The sequence below is a fragment of the Homalodisca vitripennis genome, chromosome 4 (genome assembly GCF_021130785.1).
Source record: "Homalodisca vitripennis isolate AUS2020 chromosome 4, UT_GWSS_2.1, whole genome shotgun sequence".
Lineage (NCBI taxonomy): Eukaryota > Metazoa > Arthropoda > Insecta > Hemiptera > Cicadellidae > Homalodisca > Homalodisca vitripennis.
The window spans coordinates 195,268,228-195,283,814 of NC_060210.1; the positions used below are offsets into that span (position 1 = coordinate 195,268,228).

At 33.3% G+C, this 15,587-nt stretch overlaps 1 protein-coding gene across 5 annotated transcripts in view; it reads left to right on the forward strand.

Moving 5' to 3' along the window:
• Nucleotides 1-15,587, forward strand: part of LOC124360839 (apoptosis-inducing factor 3-like) — a 56,807-nt gene that overhangs the window by 37,078 nt on the left and 4,142 nt on the right. For all 5 annotated transcript variants that reach the window (XM_046814783.1, XM_046814784.1, XM_046814786.1 and 2 more), the window contains 3 exons: nt 3,832-3,956; nt 5,165-5,304; nt 8,624-8,949. In XM_046814783.1, the coding sequence (XP_046670739.1) occupies nt 3,832-3,956; nt 5,165-5,304; nt 8,624-8,949 (591 nt within the window). The remainder of the gene's footprint in view (nt 1-3,831; nt 3,957-5,164; nt 5,305-8,623; nt 8,950-15,587) is intronic.

Here is a 15,587-nt window from a genome sequence, read left to right on the forward strand (position 1 = left end):
TATTTACCATGACTAAGTGTATACTTTTTATATTCCGATACTTCAACACTTCAATTACCTATTATATCTTATGAACTGTGTTTAAATGTGTGTATGCGTGCGTGCGTGTGTGTGTGTATATAATTATGTAATATGACTGGAAGGAGTGCCTTGTTTTTATTTATCAAAACTTGTCATTTTCATAAGTAATATATGATTCAATATCAAAATTTTCTTTAGTTATCTATATATATAAAAATGAATGTTTGTGTGTTTGTCCTTTATGGAATCGCAAAATATTAGACAGACCATTATGAAAATTTGTATGTATACGAATTTTTCCACGGAGAAGGTTTATAAGCTATGCCCATTGATGTAACTCGCCTCCAGGTGGCGTTGCCAAAGATAAAAGGTTTAAAAGCGCCTGCACACTATAAACTGCAATTACGAGACAGTTACGTATATTACATAGCCAAACACTGTTTGAAGGCGCTAAGTTATTATGTATATTTGTCTTTAAGATACATTTCTGATTGAACTTAAAGTTTGAGTGTTAAACCACTTTATAATAAAGTACATGTACGTGCACAATGGCTATAATCATAAACAGATTTTCTTGATCGTGGCAACAAGGCAAACTCTACATCGGCGTGCAATTAAACCAGAAGTTCACATACACGGGCTAAGCTTACGAAAAGCTCACGGGAAACAGCTATTATTTTCAAAAGTCAAAGTCAAAATGTTCTTTATTCATATACATCAAGTACAGAGATAGTGTCAAAAATTAATAAACCTAATTGGTGACATAAAACATTTAGAGTAGAATATTAATGTCCAGGGTTGGTCATTTGGTAAAATTCTTCAAGTGTGTAGATGGCCTGGTGTGAGAGCAGTTTATGGAGTTCAGTCTTTAGCTGTTTCCCCTTCTTCGTTCTTATTTCTATCGGTAGACAGTTGCTCAGCTTTCTTCCTATGTAGGATGGTTTTTTTTCATACTGTGCTAAGTGGTGAATGGGCAGTGGATACATAGTTGAGTTGCGGGTGTTGTAGTAGTGCAGGTCTTCAAGCCTTGATAGGTTTTCTCTGTCAACATATAAAATAACTTCTTGTATGTAGAGAGCGGTCACGGTCAAGATCTTTAATGTTGCAAAGACCTCTCTGCAGCTTTCCCGGAAATGAAGGTTTGCAAGGATTCTTATTGCTTTTTTTTGAAGGATTAGAATTCTGGTCATGTTAGCATTTGATGTCCCTCCCCATACAGCTAGACCGTATCTTATATGTGCCTCAAATAGAGCAAAATAGGCAGTACGTGCTGTAGTCAGATCACCAATTTCTTTAACCTGTTTGAGTGCGTATAGGCTTGAGTTTAGTCTATTGCATAGCTGGTCAATATGGGGTGTCCAGGATAAGCTTGAGTCAATTGTAATTCCGAGGAATTTGGTTTGTTCAACCAAGTTAACTTATGGTGAGCAATTAATTTGTCCTGTTCTTCTCCCAAACCCTAATTGGGTAGTTTTAGAGGGGTTAACCACTAAGTCATTTCCATCACAATATTGATATGCCATGTTGACCGCAATAAAAGCATTTACACTAAGGTTTTCAGGTGTATTGTTGTCAAGGATTAAGGTTGTATCGTCAGCGTACATCAAAGTTTTAGTATATTCATTGATATACTATATTCATAAAAAATGTCATAAATCATTAAAAACATCAGTATTTGAAGTTATGAATCACTCTTATGACTATAATGTTGCAAACCAATTACATTCTTATCTTCAAGTGATCTACTTGAGCCTAAGTACAAAATTGTTGAAAATTCTTACTTTAAATGCTTTTAATCTCTTTTAAAGTAATCAAAAGTTTTTAAAAATAATCCAAGTAAAATTCTATTGCAACGCCTTAACAAACCTATCCAACTAATAATGTCAACTGTGTAAGGTGGCAATACTGGATAATTTTGAAAGTATCAAAGAATGTCACCTGCTCAAATTTCAAATTATTTGCAGACCATAGTTGGTAGAATGGTTCTAGACCTAGTTGGGCACACAAAGATCGGTTTCAACAGTGAATTCAAATAGTCTGTCTCACATGGATCTCAAGCGTGAAGTGTTATTTAATATTCCATTTGGATAGCTTTGACCCTCTTTTTAACCCCTTGCACGCCACTAATAAATGCATTAACTCTCCTACACCAACTTAATACGCCAAGACATGAAATAATATTTCGTTTCTTCAAGTTCAAAGCTAATTTTTATTCTAACTAAATTATAAAAGTTAAAAGCAAAAAAGTATAAAACAGGACATTTTACTTAAAATTAACATTTTTATTGTAAAAATAAAAAAAATAACTATTTACAAAACTGTTTATTTCAAATAAATTTCAATTTCATTGTAAAATGTGATTAAACTGAAAAGATAAGATAAAACAAGTTAACCCTTCGACGCAACGTGACGTACGCCGTACGTCTAGTGTTTACCACTGAACTCGGCCCGCGACGTACGCTGTACGCATCGCGCAGTCCGATCATATAACGAATACATTTCGGTTATTTTCGATGTAATACATTCGAGTTATACATCGTTGGAAAGAAGATGAAATGAACTATCGGTGTATCAATACCTATGTATTGAAAGCCGTTTAACATGTAGTTTAAAGTAGACGAAAAACATCGATCAAGGTGGTGCTTGCTGTCAGCTGTTTCTAACTACGCAATTGACTGTGAAACGACTTTGTCTGCTGGCATGACGATGTTATTGTTTGTGTTTAGCTGTTTATTTGTTTAGTTATGTTTGGTATTGTTGTAGAATATAATAAGAATATCGGGGGTGTGGACCTTAGAGATCGAATGCTAGAGAACTATCTACTGGAAAGGAAAAGAGGTACTAAATGGTACATGAAAGTCTTCAAGCGTATGCTAAACATTACAATTCTGAACTCATACATCATTTAAAAGTAAAAACACAACAATATTGATCACTTAACATTTAGATTAGGCCTAGTAAAAGAAATGTTGGAAAGATTTCAACAGGAGGTACCAAGAACAGTTCAAGGCAGACCATCCACTGAGCCTCCACCAATGCGCCTAACTGAAAGACATTTTATTGAAAAGATTCCACCAACTGGGAAAAAAGCAAAGCCTCAAAGGAGATGTGTGGTTTGCTACAAACATGGCAGAAGAAGGGACACAATCTACTAGTGTCCCCAATGTGAGGCTGGCCTATGCCTAGAGGACTGCTTCAAGACTGCTTTTAGCAATACAATCACTTTTACAAGTATAGGCTTAACAGAAAATCATTTAGTGTATGTATAGGTAATGTTGTCACAAAACTGTGAAAAACAAGAAATTAAGTGGACCACTTAGGGGGTGTTCAGTTCAAATTAAATTGTGCGTTGAAGGGTTAAATATTTTCACAACACTACTACACAATGAACAATAACAACGAGATATGTAGTAGACACGCGCGAGTGCGCATTCATGACAGCCGAAAAAGCAGTAATACACGCCATGGATATGTTTGGGTATGGCTCTGTAGGAGACGCAGAACTGGCGGTCGGAGTTAGACAAAGGGCGCTCTCGTCCCCTTGCCGCTGAGTGAAGGTCATTTATAAATACTTCCTTGGCGACTGTGATAAGCACGGAGTGTGCACCAGGCATTTGGAAGGCCTTTTGTTAACTAAAAAACTCTCCAAGAGACATAATTTATATTATCAGATATAACTGTATCTGGCATTTTGGTCAAAATCTGCCATTCTAATATATCTGTCTACAGTGTGGGAAGGGTTAATTTTTATACTCGTAAATTCAATTTATTTATCTATAGTAGTGCTGTTATATTAAAATTTGCTAACAGGACAACAACATAGAGCTGAAGAAAGGAGTATTGGCAACCAAACTGGATCCCATTCAGAAGCAAGTCCACTTGAGCAATGGTGAAATCGTGAAATTTGAGAAATTGTTCATAGCAACTGGATCCCAGTAAGTATTAACATTTACATTAGTTCGGCTAGCAAATATCGTGAATTTAATTACTCTGAGAAGTTAGTTTCAGTACAATTAACCCTTATAGGACCAATTGTCGATACTTCGCTAGTACGTATTTCTGGCTAAAAATTCAACTAATAATATATTAGTAGTTAGGTGATGGTCATATCTTAACATTCCATCAAATTTTGACCCTGGGCCTAGTAACTCATTGAGGGAGTTGTTTTAAAACCCTCTGCAGGCCTGTTAGCAGCAATTAATTTAGTTGAAAATGAAAGCGTTTAGTTTTACCGTAATAACTTTTTTTGTTAGAGATGTAGCCTTGAAAAGTGTTTTATAAATATGTGTAACACAATATAGATAAACCTTATAACACTTTTTTTGTAAACTTTTATTTTTCTTACGGTGTACATTTCGAAATCTGTGATTTCATCTTCAGGTACTAACTAAGGTTAAGTTATGAAAATAAATAATTATAACCAATTTGTCATGCGTTTTTTCACTACCTTGGTGGCTAAATTTGTTGTATTTAATTTTATGTGTGATCAATGTATATTGTTTAAAAGTCTGTTGAATAATACATTTTTTCAATAATACATCAAATTCAAAATATGCAGACCATTTAAATAACACCGACCATACATACTCTAACATCGAAAACAATCTTGAAATTTTACACACAAACAAAAAAAGGTCGCTTATTATCTACTTTAGAACATTTTGAAATTTACAAAAGTGCCGAAATTAATCATAATATATTATTAAATGACAAAGATTTTCTAACAAAAAATGTATTATTCGACAGACTTTTAAACAATATACATTGATCACACATCAAATTAAATACAACAAATTTAGCCACCAAGGTAGTGAAAAAACACATGACAAATTGGTTATAATTATTTATTTTCATAACTTAACCTTAGTTAGTACCTGAAGATGAAATCACAGATTTCGAAATGTACACCATAACAAAAATAAAAGTTTACAAAAAAAGTTTTATAAGGTTTATTTATATTGTGTTACACAAACTTTTTTTGTTTATTACATAATTCGCTGCTTTTATCTACAACTACAAAAGTTATTCAGCTACCCAAAAATGACACCAGTCGTGTTACATATTTTCTTTATACTTCAAATTCAATTTTTTGTTTTAGTTTTTAGCTGTGAAGTATATACTGTAACTGTAATTATTTTTATAGGCCAAGGAAGTTACAAATTGACGGAGTAAACTTGGCGAACGTCCTGACTATGAGAACTGTCGACGACGTGCAGAATCTTGCGAATTGTCTGGGCAATAACAAAGACAAACATGTGGTTATCAGTGGATCTTCTTTTGTTGGTTTGTATTTTCTTTTGTTTATCAACCACTTTAAATGTAAAGAAAACTAAATTAACACGTTTGTGAATCAGTTTCAATCGGTAGTAATGGAAAATTACTATTTGTTAAATGTTAAAAATCAATGGCCAGTTTCAGTGTTGCATTTTAATTACAGTAACAGCTGATTTAAATAACAGCTCTTCAAATAATGTCAAATTATAGATAAACCGCTCGCAAAGAAACCTGCGCAGAATTAAATTTTAGAGCGGTACCGCGCAGGAGGTGCACCCTCTGGTGGGGGGTTGTGGTGGGAAGAGGGAACAGCACCTTCTTATATCTGTTTATCAGCTGTGTGGATTGTGTCTCACTTGCACAGTTTTGTTTACACTGCATCTACTTTACCTGCTCTATAACTATATTATATTTTTGTGTGTAGGAATATACAAGTGTCTCAGTCTTAAGCGTAAAATATTAATTTAACAGATTAATTAATGTAGCCATAGACGTATTCAGGGAGCTTGCATTTTGTTGTGAGGTTAGCCGCGCAGTGGCAATGGCCAATAAAGATGTTTTGTTCACTTTTTCCTGCCAACTGAATAAATTTTATATTTTTCTCAAATCAGATATATTATTTTTAACGATCATTAAAACTTACAATATTATAATTAAGTTCATTAAAAATAGCTTAACATCATATGGAACTAACTAAAACTATAAAGTTTGTGCATTAGGTTTCACTACGTCCCCAAAATTGTTAAGTTGTTCCTTTCATTCACTGCCAACCTATTAAAAATAAAACTGTAATCATGTAACTCAATGGGGGGAATACAGAGTCTGGGTATTATGAAAAGTGGTGGAAGTTAATCGGTTGGATATAATAAAATATCTTGTTATTTATAAAAATAAATTATTTTCAAACCAGCAATGTGTCTGTTTAATTTTTAGTAATTTGTTTAAAACATTTGTAAGAAAATAACCTGATGATAAATCAAAGGCATATCAATCAACCAAGTCCATTGTTTATAAGAATTAGCATTTAAAATATTTAGTAACGTATCTGGTAACTTACAATTACAATTTTTATCAGTTTTAATGGATCTATTTACATTTACTACATTCCTGGAACAATAGATTTATTGTTATATATCTATCCATTTACTGTACAATATGCTGTTTCTTCCTCTATTCAAATACTTTTTTACAAGCGAATCCTTTCATTCACTTAGTTATTACATTCATTTGATTGGTCAACAAGATGGCCGGTATAACACGCTCTAGTGGGAAGGCTCAGTATCTCTGTGCTGACCGGTTCAACTGAACGAGACCGACTGAGCAGGATCAATCAGCTGATCCGATAGAGCGAATACCGAGCAGTGGTGGGGATACTGGGAGAGGGCAGCATCACAGCGTCGGAGGGGGTATTTACCCCACCCTGCGTGAACTCAAATCACCCAGGGTCTTTTTGTAAACGGTCTATCTATAGTTTGCATCTGTAATCTTAAACCTAGGAAATAGTTATTTCTTAACTTGATTTTTACAAATCAGGTAGTCTTGAAAAGGAAAAGTTACTTAAAACCTTCTTGTGTCTTATAAAATTTTGATAAAAATAGTGGCATTTTTTCGATATTTCATTAAACAAAAAGAAATGTCCACTATTTTGAAAATATTAAAATTAATTTAAAATTATCTTAATAGAAGAAAACAAAATGGCGTGTAGCTGCTAAACAAAGTGGAAATTGGACACAAATGTTTTTTTTATATTTAGCTTCTGAAAATACATAGCAAGCCCAACCTTTTTGTTACACCCTGTATATTAGTTATCATACAGGGTATTTCTGTAAGCTACTGAGACTAGATCTGGCAAACAATTTAGTAAACAAAAACGTAAATGAGTTCATTTTAGTGAAGCACAAGTACTCAGCTAGTTTGATTTTTCTTATTGTCCCTTGGTTCTTCAGCGATGCTTGAAAATTAAATAAATTACTCATTTCCCTTCCAAAATTATAGAGTTAATATTGTAAATTTAAACTGAACGTAAGAAATTGAAACAGAGCACACGACTGAAGTAGTTTTAGCAGCTAATCTTTAAGAATAAATAAGTCAATACAAGAAATTCACAGTTTTCAAAGAACTTTTAATCCTTTGAAGTTATTTTATTTAACATTGTTGTATGTTATGAGTTTTCAATTGTTCAGTGTCATTGCATATCAGTTTTCTTTATTTAGTAAATCCATTTTGTAAATTTATTCAGATCAGCGTATTGTGGCTATTGCCTGGTACAGTAAATTATTGGGTTGATAAATTAGAACATCACCCAGATTAATTTGTTGAATAAAAGGACAGAACGGATTCAGGTCTAAACCTCGATTGTAGAACAATAAGTCTTTAGTACACCACGGAGACTGTACGGGTCCCTCCTCTAACTCCCTGTATTGTAACTACTGTTGGCAAAATCACTAGTACTTCCACACTTCAATTACTGCAACTCTGTGATGAATGACATGATGGTAGCACTTAGTGAGAAGCTGCAAATGACTGAACACTACTGTTTACGTTACGTTTATGATGTGAGACGAGACCAACACATTACACCGTACTATATTCAGGGAAATATTTTTAAATTAAAAGAACAACGATCAATCAAAATACTAAATTTGGTTCATTCAATTTTACAATCTGGATTTCCAAAATATTTTTCAAACTATTTCCAATTTATATCTCATGATAGTGTAAGAAGCACTCTCTCTGGTTCTCGTACCTTAAGAATGCCCCAACACAGGACTGTAGTATTTGATAGATCTTTTCAAGTGATGGGTTGTCGTCTGTGAAACTCCCTCCCCCGAGAAATCACTTCCATTGAGGGAGATCGGCGGTTTGTGGCGGCACTGAGACGTTTGTACCATGAACGGTTGGTCGGGGCGGGTCCGTCCTAGGGGTCTGTGGGTGTGGTGCTGGCATTGTGTGAGTGAGATAAAACACCATAAATATTATTTATTTCTAAAATATTCTTATTATTTATTTATCAATTATTGTTATTAGGTATTATTAATAGTTTTTGGTTCTAATTAAAAATGGAAGTTTTAATATTATTTTGTGTTATGATTGTATAACTATATTTTTATTTTTTTGGTTTAGAAGTATCATATTTATAATTTTTTTAGTGTTTAGATTAATGTTTAATTGAATGTCTTTAGTAAAGTAGATTAGTGTTAATATTAATTTGGTTAATATTTGTTAATAATTATTGGTCAGACAAGTTAAGTGTAAGAAAGGGCCATGAGGCTCTAACTTTGCCTGTTTAAATAAACAATTTTTCATTTCATTTTTTTTTTTCTTTTAGCAATGGAAACAGCAGCGATGTGTCTACCGAAAGCCAAGTCGGTGACAGTGGTGATGCGCACGCCGCTGCCTCTCCAGGTTTTCGGAGAGGCCATCGGTGGGCGGATCGCCGAACTCTTCAAGGAGAAGGGGGTGACCCTGGAGGCCAACATGTCTGTCGGGAAGCTAGAAGGCTCTGGAGGTGTCGTGAGCCATGCGGTACTCACTGATGGACGCAGGCTGCCGGCAGATGTGGTTATCTTGGCAGTCGGCTCCACCTACAACACGGACTTCCTACAGGGCACCAACGTCTCGGTCAACTCTAACGGCGCTGTTCCCACGGATGAGGTAGTAACAGAGTGCTGACTATATTTAGTCATTAGTCATTCTTTATTTGCAAATTATGTAATATATGGGTACAAGGTACACAATACAGGTGCATCCTCAAATATATAAAAATATACACTATCCTAACTAAAGCTAAAATACATTTTGTATATCAATTAGCACTTATAACAGCCTATAATATAACAGATAATAGTCTACAATATAATATAACAGGTAATATAATAAAAATAAATAAAAAATATAAATAAAAATACTAAAACCTATCAAAAACAGGAGGGTGCAGCGAATTAATTCCAGCTATCAAACCGGCACTCATCCAAGGAGTAACATGCCTCCTTCACCAACTTATCCTTCACAGCCTTCAACATTTGTTTTTCATTAAGGCAAGCGATATGGAGAGGTAATTTGTTAACAAATTTTAAAAGCATTGCACATCCCGTGTTGTTTCCTTAGCAATTCCTTGGCATTCCTTAGCAAGTATAACCGTTTTGGATATTATTTTCCATCGTCATCAATGTTACAATAATATGACACTTTTGAAGATTTCAATCTGTCCTCTTCTTCAGGCATTAAGAAAACATTAAGACATAAGGTTAAAGCATACAGAGAAATTAAGAAGTATTTAAGATTTGGCGATGAACTCTCCATGGTGGGGACAACCATGAGGAATGATTTGTGTGAGTTTACAAGTGATGTTGTGCTGGTGCTCTAATTTTGATGTGTATTATAAAAAAACCGTGATTTTGCTGTGTGAATCTTATTGGCAAGTAAACTATACACTAAAATATAACTCTGGAAACAATTAGTTTCAACTTTTTCTTAGACAATAAATTGATAATTACATCAAACAATTCCTAGCCTAGGATAACCTCTAAATTAAAAAACTGTCTGTTTTAAGTGTCGAAAGAACTTAATAAGTTTTTAAAATCTTACATTATATTAATAGAGTGGACATGTTTTATTTGATGCATTCATTATATTTTATATTATATTTTAAATTCTGGACAATAATATTTTTAGCATATAATAGCTGCAGGTAGTTCTCTGTTTTAACAGGCATCTTGCTTGAGTTTGTGCTCATCATAGTACTAGAGGACACTGCTTGTTATAGAGTCATGATAGCTCAGTTGGTAAATGAAAGATTGCTATACACGAGGATCTAGGTTCAAATCTCATAGTGGGCATAATCTTTTTGCCTCATAAAATATTGAAGTTGATTCTACAGTGGAAGAGGATATACATTTTGTGGATTTTTTCCTTTTTGTTTTAATTAATTATCTGTAAATATATGTATTTATTGACTCTACTTTGGTAAAAATGGCTAAAACAAAGAGTAATAATAATAATAATAACAAAGACTGTTGACAAATATCCTTGTGGGGATTGCAAAAAAAAAATGTAACAAAAATCAGTCGTGCTGTTTTATGTAAAGGAGTATGTCAACAATGGTTTCACTTTAAGTGTACAGATTTGACTGTTACCCAGTTTTAATACATTGTATAATACAAAAGAAAACTGGGTTACTGTAATAAATGTGATGTAAGAGGAGATAATGGTGTATTTCAAGACACTATGAGTGTAGTTAAAATTATGAGGAAACAGTTTTAAATAATGAAATCAATACATTGTTGACTGAAGAAATAGAAAATCAAAAATCAATAATAAAAATTCTCAACGAAGATTTAGTAAAAGCTCAAAAAACAAATTTAATAATTTAGAAAAACTAGTACTTGACAGGGAGGAAGAAATAATTAAATTAAAATATAATAATAATAATACTGATCTCAAGGTGGTGTATCGGTGTGGAAGTACAAAATCAAGAAGAAGTTTGCCTTGTCAGTTTAAACTTTCAAACAAGTAATTTCTTTCAAACTCCTCCAGGACAATAAAACTGATTTAGAAATACAAGGAAATAATGTACAAATGAAAGTACAGGCAGACACTTATATAAATAAGAAGATAGAAAAGAGCAATCAGACTAAACAAACAACTTTGAACCCTTGTTATAAAAATCAGAAGAAAAAAATATTGTTATGTTCTGATAGCCATGGAAAAAATCTAGTGTGGCATATTAATAAATGTCAACAGGAATATGAAAGTGTAGGTTTTGTTAGGCCTGGAGGTAAAACTAAACAGATAGTAAAATAAAGAAAATATAACAAGTGAACTTAAGAGTAGAGAAGGACATTCTAGTTTGTGCTGTGTGGTTCAAATGACGTGGCTGCAAATGAAGCCCTAGTGTTACATGGTATCAAAGAGACTCTTAGTTATGTACGCAATAACAAAGTTCTGCTTGTTAATTTACCTAATAGATACGACCTTGCTAGCTGGACATGTGTTAATAAAGAGGTTCCAAAGTACAAATGTGGCACTAGCAGACCTGAGTAAGGAATACTCAAATGTGTCACTGATTGAAGGCAAGTCAGGCTGAAAGACACCTACATACCCGCCATGGCATGCACCTTAATCAACGGGGGGTAAGAGATGGCTTGCTGAGAAGATATGCAGAGAGGGTGAGTAAATGGAGCTCAAGCAGATCACCTTGTTTGTGTGAATCGCCTGATGATATTGTGCCAGCCCCGGTCAGCTCACCAGCCCCAGAAGGTAGGCCTACATTACTGAGGAGCGAGAATGGAGGCAGCACCCAAATGCTATTGGAAAAACTCTCTCCAGGATTGTGAGCGTCAGATTTTATTGGCATCCGGTACAGACCCACAAGCTGACATATTGATCCATCAGTGCCTTCCTTCCCAGGTTTCGATGGATGAATTTTCCCCCACTACCATCCACCTCACCTAGTTCTGTAAATAACTTAACTTTTAAACGAAGCCAGTAATGCAGATATTGTAGATATTGTAAATAGTAATAATAGTTTTTTAGCCAAAGTTTAAATTATGTTAATCATTGTTCAACTCTAAGCAGTCAAGGCATCAACACGCTCTAATATCTGTGTGTCTACACTAAATATTAGATCTTTGCGCAAAAAAACTTGGTTTGTTAGATATTATCTTAAGGATAAGCCTTCTGATGTGCTTTGTTTGAATGAGCATTGGCTGACTGACAAAACAAGAAATTTCTCTGTATGTCCCAGAAAACTTTGTATATGCAACCAGTTACTGTAGAACACCACCTCTTACTCATGGTGGGTCATCAATTTATGTTAAAATGACTTGAGGTATGATATAATTAGATTTATCCCAGTATTGCATTGATTTTATCTGTGAAGTCTCAGCAATTAAAACTGGTACACTATGATCTTATCATTGTGTCAGTTTATAGAACTCCAAATTCAGATTTTAGGGTTTTTTTAAATAAGTTAGATGTTTTAATGTCATATATAGTATCTAAATCTTGCAAATATTTTGCTATAACAGGTGATTATAATGTAAATATTTTAGAAAACTCATAGGTTAGATGTTCAATGTTTTTTAGATGTTTTTAGATTTTTAATTTATTTCCAACTAATTTTAAAGCAACTAGAGATTTGGCCTGTTTGGACAATGTGTTCACAGATTTGGATGGTAGTAGTTTTGACTCCTCCTTACTTGAACAAGACCTAATATCAGACCATGCTGGCTTATGGGTAAAATTTTTCATTTTGCCAAAAAAAACATTAAAAAATAGTCAATGTTTTAAGAAAAACAACGGAAAATTGTACCAAACTATTAATATCCCCTGAAAAACTACATAATCTAAAAGAATGTCTAAGTAATCTTGACTGGGGCAGTGTGTGTAATAATTGTAATGTAAATGTTATTGTTAAGTCATTTGTAAATATTTTAAGTGTTTATTTTAATATGTATTGTCCAAAAATATCTGTAAAATGTAAAACCTAAGAGAATTAAACAAGGGGAACTGGTTTTACTCCTGAATTAAGTATGATGAGAAATCAACTTTTAACTTTGTATGACAAATGGAAGGATACATTCAAGTTTAGTAGATAAGGCACCTTTTAAGAATTTTCAAAAAAATTACAGACAAGATATTACAAAGGCCAAAATTGCAGCCAATAGCAAGATGATTTCAAACTCAAAAAATCGTTGTAAAACTGCATGGAAAGTTGCAAAAACTGAATGTAATCTGAATCCGATGTCACAGCCACCAATACCTATTAGCCTGATATTTTAAATGATTTTTTTGTGAATGTGGCAGTAAATACAAATAATAACCTCTGCTCTGATTTTTTTTAGCAAACTCCCCTAAGCCACAACCAACTAGCAGTTTTCAATGGAAACTGATTGATGAAACTTTTGTTAAATCTGTTGTAAATAAGATGAGTAATTCCCGTTGTGAGGATGTGTATGGCCTTTCAAATTATGTTTTAAAAAATATTATTGATGTAATTGTAGTACCACTTACCCATGTAATTAATTTAATTTTATCTCAAGGAGTTTACCCAAATTGTCTAAAAGTATCTAAAATTACACCTATTCATAAGAAAGGAGATGTAAAAAAATCCAGACAATTATCGTCCCATTACAATTGTACCCATTATAAGTAAAATTATTGAGTCATGTCTTGTAGCTCAACTCTATGAATTTTTGTAAATAATAATTTGCTATACACCTATCAATTTGGGTTTAGATCTAACCATTCAACTAGTGATGCAGTAGAAGCAATAGTAAAACTTTGTTCTCAATGGTTTTGAAAATAAACTGGTAGTAGGAGCAAGTATGATTGATTTAAGTAAGGCGTTTGATACAGTTTCACATGGCTTATTGTCAAAAAGCTCTAAAATATTATGGAATTTTGGACAAAGAGCTGCAATTGTTGAGTAGTTACCTTACAGATAGAAAAACAAATAGTTTGTTATACAAGACAAAGATTCTCAATTTTTAAATGTTTCAGCAGGGGTACCACAAGGTTCAGTACTGGGACCCTTTCTTTTTTTAATTTTTGTTAATGATTTTAGTTATAATGTTTCATCTTTTTCTGTTCTATATGCAGATGATACAACCATTACTAACTCTGGTTTGGATATTTTAGATGTGAAAATTCACACTTAAACATTCATTAAAACATGCAAAAACAATGGTTTCTTGCTAATGATCTGTTAATAAATGATACTAAAACTGAACAAATAATATTTACTTTTAAAGAACCATTTATCGGATGTAGACTATGACTTGTTCAAACCTGTAAAATTGCTTGGTATTCATTTAGACAGCAAACTCTGTTGGGACGAACATGTTAATCATCTCTGTAAAAAACTGTCCAGAGTTACTTATCTTTTAAGAAAGTTGAAGGATTGCGTGAATCTGGATGTTCTTGTCATGATATACTTTGGCCTTTTTCATGCACATCTGAGCTATGGTATACGTCTTTGGGGTGGTTCTAGTTCAGCAAAAAGAGCCTTTATTTGGCAGAAGAAGGCTCTTAGAATAATAAACGGGACTAGCCATGTCGGCTTCATGTAGAAACACTTTTCAACAACTTAATATTATGACTCTTGCATGTATCTACATTAGCTGTAACCTGATTTATGTTAAGAAAAACATTAGTAATTTTAATCAAGCAAATTCAATACATGGATTACAATACTAGACAAAAGAAAAGATCTTGTTAAACCTAATGTTAGGCTTTAATAAGTGTTTAGATAGTTTGAAGTATCAACAAATCTTGTTATACAATAAACTGCCGATGTCCATCAGGTCACTTCCTTGTAATAAATTTGGTTGTACTATTGCTAAGTGGCTTAAGAAGAAAGCATTTTATACTGCAGAAGAGTATATGAACTGTGATATGTTGGACTTGACACCTTAATTTTTGTTTATAACTTCTTGACGATGCCTATTGTGACTTGTTTACTTAATGGAAAATAAAGTTCTTGATTCTTGTTTCTGTTGCATCAAAATAGATGCAACAAAATTAGTTAAATCATCTCTGCCTTAACTAATGTGATATTCAGATCGCCGTTTTAGTGGAATAAAATACATTTACAAAATTTTATATTTTTGTATTTTTAAATTTATTTATATTTTATAAACTATTGTTACCACTTTTATTTTGTTGTTAGATATTTTTACTGACTGAAACGTAGGTTGAAATAAATGTAAACAACTTCAAGATAATATGAATAGTAATTATATACGATAAACACACACAAAACATTTTAGTGAACTAATTAAACTACAGTAAATTTAAAATAAACCAAAGAACGAAAAAAATGGGAACTGTAATCGACAGTGAAACTACAATAGTCACTTTTCCACACAAATATTAACTGATCCTGATTCAGTGCCTTCTTGTTTCGAATAAGCTGTTGCGAAGAGCTAGAACAGGAAAATCAGCCTGCTGCCATATAGATGTTTGTTATCTGTTGCAACTGCCGTAATCACACGCAGCAGTTTCACGGAGCAACAGTTTCATTCTTGAAACTGTTACGAAAAAACTGTTGCAGTTTCATTGGGCCATCCCTAGTAACGGTTTGTGGATAGGAGAGTTGAGAACAAGTTATGGAAGGAATTGGACTGATGACTTAGGCAAGGTTAGGGGTTGATTATGATTAATTTGGCAGGCTTTGGCTCAGGGGATAGCGACCACTATTTGACCACTAGACCACTTGCACAGCAATACAGTTTATACAAATTCCAAAAACGTAAAGTTTGCATGTTGAACAGTTGTGGAATGACACAGTT